The sequence below is a fragment of the Limanda limanda genome, chromosome 3 (assembly GCF_963576545.1).
Source record: "Limanda limanda chromosome 3, fLimLim1.1, whole genome shotgun sequence".
Classification (NCBI taxonomy): Eukaryota; Metazoa; Chordata; class Actinopteri; order Pleuronectiformes; family Pleuronectidae; genus Limanda; species Limanda limanda.
The window spans coordinates 17366104-17372466 of record NC_083638.1 but is presented as its reverse complement, the minus strand read 5'-3'; the positions used below and the strand labels follow the sequence as shown (position 1 = coordinate 17372466).

Sequence of the window (6363 nt, the reverse complement as noted above, 5' to 3'; positions counted from 1 at the left end):
GAGTTCTAACCATAGACTGTAGGTTCTAACCAGGGCAGCTGTACAAACAAATGTTTTGTGAAACGATAAAAGTGAAGATCAAAGACCAAATTACTATCAGCCCTGTATACACTGTTATTGTTGTCATTAGCAATTCATAAATATTGGCTATTTATAAAAATGAACAATGTCTCCACAAGGCACGAGTCATTTTTTCATAATATTAACAAGAAACCAGGTGGGATGGTTATCCACAGAGGTTGACCACCTGTCTCCTGCCATTGCAATAGAAATGATAAAGAAAGATGCACCCAAGACCAAAACCAATGACCATGAACAAAATTCTAAAACAATGTGTTACATCACTTCTTTATTTCTTGTTTTATTTACATTTCTCTTTTGTCTGACAAGTCAGTTGTGACGTTAATGCTTCTCAAATTGGTTTGCCGGTATTGTGGTATATGAGCATGTGTGAAAATGTATCATAGACACATATCTTGATCAGCAGGTAATGCTGCTTACGTAGCAATTATAAATATACAGTCAGGATTTATCTTGTACAGAGGAGAACCGATAACCTAATTACCAGATTTCAGTTCCTATCCCAAGTGTCTGAATTTGGTCAGATACAGAGGAAATGGCAAAAAGTGGGTCGAGTAGGGATTCTCCTCTAGTCACTTTCAACAGCCTTTCTCCAGTCGTCCGTGTTAAATATATGTTCTCTATTCTCAGATCCCTCTGGAGGATCAGCAGCAGTAGGAGAGGTAAAAGTCAAACTACTATTTTAAATACAACAGTAGCCATTAAATGCATAAAAAGCCCTTTGGATCATTGAATCAAGTGCATTTGCATGGAAATCTCATGTTGAGTCAGAGAACAGATCTCTAGACCAATCACATGCCTGGTTCTCATCATCTGGGAGGAAGTCCTTAGAGCCGTCCAGACTCTGTTCATCACCCACCTCACCACCACAACTTTCCGTTGTTGCAAGTTCTCTCTGAGGTGTGAGCGATGACAGACCATGTTCCAACAGATTTCTTTTATAATCGCCTCCATCTATCTGCTGTGCTTTCCAAGTAGAAACCAAAGTACTGCTGCTGTTATCAGTGTGTCTTCTTCTGAGCTTGGCACTCAGTCGTCCTTGAGCAGCAGGAGTAGGAGGAACTAACACTTCACTTTCCTCAGTCACATCACAAACACTAGAGTCTCGTTTGTGGTTCATCCTTTCTGGTGTCTCCAGGCTGGGACTCCCTCTCTGGACCCTGAGGTGCTGCTGAGCCTGCAGCAGTTTCTTAGGCTTGTTTGGTTTACAGAACCTCCTTTTTGGTGTAAATTCGTGGTCGTGTTTGATGGTCGTCGTGCTCAAAGACAGCTTTTCTTTTGTAGAATCTCTACTGCACTGAGACAGCTGATTAGCACTGACAGTGTTTTGTTTACAAAAAAAAGAGGTGATTTTCTCTGTTTTTTTAATGTCACACTCGGGCAGCTCACTATAAAACACACACACATCTTGAATGCATGATCGTGAACTGACTTCACCTAATGTCGAGGAGAAGGATGAGGAGGGAGGTGAAGACGACACAACATCTACTTTGACAATTGGGGTGGACTGAGCGGAGGGGAGGAAGTGGAGATCTTTTGTGCCTGGTGGAATGAAACTTTCTCTGTTTAAGCATTTAATACTTCTCAGTTTCTGTTTGTCTGGTGTTGAATGTGTGACATTCATTTCGCTCCTCAGGTGCTGCTTGATGAGCAGAGGGCAACGGTCTGTAGTCATCCTGACACTTTCTGCACTTGTGTCGGGCGACTTAATGTTCTTCATTGGAGAGCAACCGAATAGGTCTACTGAACAATCGTAGGTTTCTACTTCGAGCTGCTCTTGGTTTTCAAAAGACAGCGCGCCAGTGTTCTCACCTTCCTGATTACACTGATGGAAACCAATGCTCCTGGCTTGACTCTTGTTTACATAACCAGTATTGTCCTTGCACACGAGGTCAGACAAATCATCTCTGTCGCCAACGTTGTTTGTCGTATTAGTGATATCCTGTAACATCCATGAGTAGCTCTCTGTTATATGTGTGTTACTTTGACAAACAGAAGTTGAGTCATTTGACAAGTTCTTGTCTTGAGATCTTCTTTGCTGGTTGTTTCTTACCGTTTCGCTCTGATTTTGCACATTTAGATGTGGCTCAGTTTCACTAACAATGTCAAAATCGTTGTGTTCCTCGCACAAAAACTCTGTGAGACTCTCAGAAAAAGGCAAATCCTCCCACACCACAGAGCTTGAGGAAAAGGTATTGGTGAGTTGTCCCGTAGAAAACCCCTTAGTTTTACAGCTGAGTGGTAAATCCCTTGTTTGGCCCGGCTGGGAGGAACTGAACCAAGAGTTTATAAGGGGGGTGGTTTCAACAGCATTCTCAAAAGACTTGTTTGGGCAATTGGAAAATGATTGAGTATTATCAGATCTTTGCTCTAAAGAAAAAAGAGGAAAGGGAGCTCTCTCCTCTGTGACTTTGCACTTATCCAGACAGCCTCTCTGTACATGATGGGGGGTTTTCTGGCTGCTGTTTTCTTTTCCTCTATAATCCTGGGTGCCGCAGCCTTCCTCCTGCTCTGCAGATGAAGTAACTAGTCCCATTGATTGTTGCCATGGAGGAGTCGGAGAAAGGGTGCTGTCTTGGTGCTGTGACCTAGGATGAAAACATACAACTATCATGAAATCCAAATCTAAAGTCCAAAAATTAAGATCATTTTGAAAAGGTACATGTGAAATATGCCGATCAAAAGCATGTATAACTAACCAGTGACCACTAACCATTTATAGGAGGAACTAAGAGAAGACTTTAAGTGGGTGTCAGAAGAGTGTTACGGCTCATAAACATGATTTTAGTGCAGGCTTGTTGGACTGTCCTCGTTTTGAAATAATTTTAGTGTTTATTATAATTTCATTCATTCTTTCCCATTTCAGAACTTTAAATTTGTTTAGTTTTTCCTCAAATGAACAAAACTCTTTAGGAAACATTTAAGAATTAGCATGGTTTTTACTTCAATTACAAATGTATATGTAATTTGTTTCAGCCCCTCTAAAGACCCCTTAATAAAGAATATTGAGATTTATCAGATAAAAAGCAGTAGTTATAAGTAGCTCCTTAGTTGTATTACCTTTGTAGGGAGAGGGAAAGAAGACCTGCGGCAAAGGGTGAGGAATTATTAAAGCTGCTGGATGGAGAAAGATGACGAATCAGCAGCAGACTTGTTTCAAGGGGTCTGGAGGTTTTGGACCCCAGCTCATATTCTGCAGCTCTCTGGAGAAGGGCTCGATAGTAGCCGACCACTGAGCAGCCACCACCTCCTGAAGCTTTGGGGAGAATCATCTGACTGGCGATGAACTGGACTCTGTCTCCATCTTTACTGAGTGCGGGCCCCCCAAACTGAAGCCCACTCTCTGTTCCGGTGACCTTGAGGAGTAGGGATGGTAGAAGTCAAGCAGCATAAAAATATTAGGAAACCAAGAAAACCATTCAAACTGTAATGACCTGTTCAAATTCAAAATATACATGCACGTACTGCACATCAGATAGTCTGGAGTAGTTTGCCTCCAGATCCAGCAGGGGGCACTCACTATAAATTTAACCTATTGACCAATATGTTAAGATTGCTAAGTGACATTGACACAAGTTTTGAAAGTGACAGTCCTAACCAGCATTGTTACATGCTCTGCAAACACCATTAAGGTACCCAATATGCAATAAAAATTTTACCTTAATACCAAAGACGAAATGTCTGCCAATGAAACAGTCCTTGACAGCTTTCGCCAGCAGTGAGGCTCTGGTTGATGCTCCAGCTTGTCCATCTACATTCTCCACCAACCTACACGATTACAAACACAACAAACATGCACACTTCTTTTTACCTAATTGGCAAGAAAAAGCAACAAATCCAGCAGTAGTGCTGCATACAGACCAGGTCCATCTCGTTCTATGCTTGGACCAAACTACTAAGACTAATGCAAGATATTAAATCAGGTCCTAAAATATGTCCAGCACAGGAACAAGAACAAAGTGTTTAAGGTACCATGAAATGTACTGTACGATGAATGTGAATTAAAATGGACTCTAACAAAGAAAAATCAATAAACAAGTTAATCAACTACAAAAAAAAAAATCTCTGCTCACCTCTGTAATCCACTCGCATGGATACCAAAGAATGGGTTCAAGCAGGTTCCAAAAACTGTTACTCCAAATATGCATCTGTCCCGGATCACCCTCAGAGAAAGACGATATCTGTAATCAACCTGTTCCCTGAAACAGCTGTAACCACATCTGGAACATCTGCATCTGCGGGGGACACACAGATCCGACAAACGAGGGTGAGCGAGAGGGAGTTCATAATGAAAAAGTAGCAAAATTTGCAGTTAATTTTGTTAAAAACACACACATATTTATTATTCCGTTACAGTCTGCTTGTTAATTTCCTGTGTAGAAATCGAATCAATCGTCCATAATAAGTTTCATTAAACTTCCTTCATTTGTCTTCAGCTATTTTTCTGCTCCAAGGATCTGTATCGTAAGACCAGGAATAGACACGCATCAATTTACATTCACATTACATGTGAGAGCAGCTTCAGTCTTTCGTACCAGATTGAATAGTACGTGAGCTTTGCAGGTAACAGGTCGGTATATGTCCCAGCAAACCTACATCATGGACGGATTCATTCATTTCAGTTTTTAATAATAATACTAATTCAGATCCGCAGCTTCATGAAAGGAGACACGATATATGATTTGGTATTCATTATAAGGCGACTCGGACAAGTGCACAAGGGATTTACTCAGTTATGTGAACGGAGTTTGTGAACACCCACTGTTTCCTCCTGAGCAGTGAAGGAAGTCTAGTCTTTAGGCTGGTTGTGTGTTTACCTCGTCGGGTCCCGCTGATCCACATCGATCCTGGAGAAGCAGCCTTTGCAGCAGGGATAAAACACACAGGCGTCTTGCACAGACAACACAACACAGCCCACTAGAGCCCGTCTCACCGACATCCACTCCGAGGAGAGTTCACCCTGGCTGCAGCTAGCATGCTAACCTCGAGCTAGCGGAGGCTGTTGTGTGTTATCTGTCACAGCAGCAGCTTCAGTACCGGAGAGTACTTGTGGCGATAGAAATAAAGACAAAATCAAATATGTAAAGTTGAAGAATATGAGTCTAAAGTCCCCGTGACTGCCTGAGGTTCAAACATTCAACCAGTGTTTACTATGTACTTCTTCTTTACTTTTGAATTGTTGGCAGTTGATGCGTCAGTTGTAGGTACAATACCGCCACCTACTGGACGTAAATTGTATAGTCTGTGATGTGGATCGATAGGTAGATAGACAGTAGACAATTGAAATCGAAAAGAATCAAATAAAACAAATTATACAATTTTCCCTTTTATATTATTCACATTTTGCAGTACAGTTTCCAGGAAATGACTATAAAATATGGCACTAATCACAGTGGAAGTGGAGAAATTGTCTTTACTCCAATGAATCATAAAACTGTGTTTTGGTAAGTGCACAGGTTAACTGAAAATGTAGTATATTTGATCGAAAATTCTAGAATACAATATGAAATATCCAATCAAAAATAAATTATTCTTTATTTATTTGAGCCTAAATTGAACAGTTCTCCAATATATCAACAGGAAAACAAAAAACCTAAGTTACTGTCTCATTACTTATTCTCTGTATTTTCAATAATTAGTTAACAAATTAAATAAATCACTCCAACAAAATAACTTATTTGTATGAATAACATATTGTAATAAAACTTAACCAACAGATTGTGGCACACACAATTTTATGGTTATTAGCAAAAAACATAAAACAAAAATATACATACTACATTGGCCCGGATTTGTGATATCTTTGCCCCCAGTTTAGCGCATAAGTTTTAGCCCTGTATTCAAATAAATGGTTAAAATATTAATTCTGTCCAAATTTTGCAAATCATTATAATCTTTACATCTTAATCATCTACAGCAGAACAGTAAAATGTCTGCAGCCATGTTCTTCTTATTACATCCCTATTTCTACATTATTAATATTTTTTATCGTTGTTAATTTCCCACAGAAAAAATTCTCAGAGAAGTACAACACTTTCAGATAACGCGAATATTTTTAACACTTAGAAGAAACCTCAGTCGTGTCAGAATTGGAAGTTTTTTAAATACAGGCCAATATTTCATTCAAACTGATGACGGCACATATTTGAATTTTAAGCACAATGATGAACATGTGCAGTGAATGATGAGTGTGACCACAGTCCTATAGATGGCCTGTGTTTTCTACAAAGTGGGAAATGTGAGTGTTGGTTCACCACAGAGGGGCCCTGGTCAGCACCCCCT

At 40.0% G+C, this 6363-nt stretch overlaps 1 protein-coding gene across 1 annotated transcript; it reads right to left on the bottom strand.

Annotated features, from left to right (window-relative positions):
- Nucleotides 1-334: 334 nt before the first annotated feature.
- On the bottom strand, nucleotides 335-5216 carry ddias (DNA damage-induced apoptosis suppressor). Its single transcript, XM_061068182.1, has 5 exons — nucleotides 4899-5216; nucleotides 4155-4316; nucleotides 3741-3849; nucleotides 3142-3437; nucleotides 335-2669 (listed from the first exon to the last, which is right to left on the bottom strand). Exons 1-5 carry the CDS (start codon nucleotides 5018-5020, stop codon nucleotides 839-841), a joined length of 2520 nt encoding a protein of 839 aa, XP_060924165.1. The 5' UTR covers nucleotides 5021-5216; the 3' UTR covers nucleotides 335-838.
- Between the last annotated feature and the right edge of the window lie 1147 nt (nucleotides 5217-6363).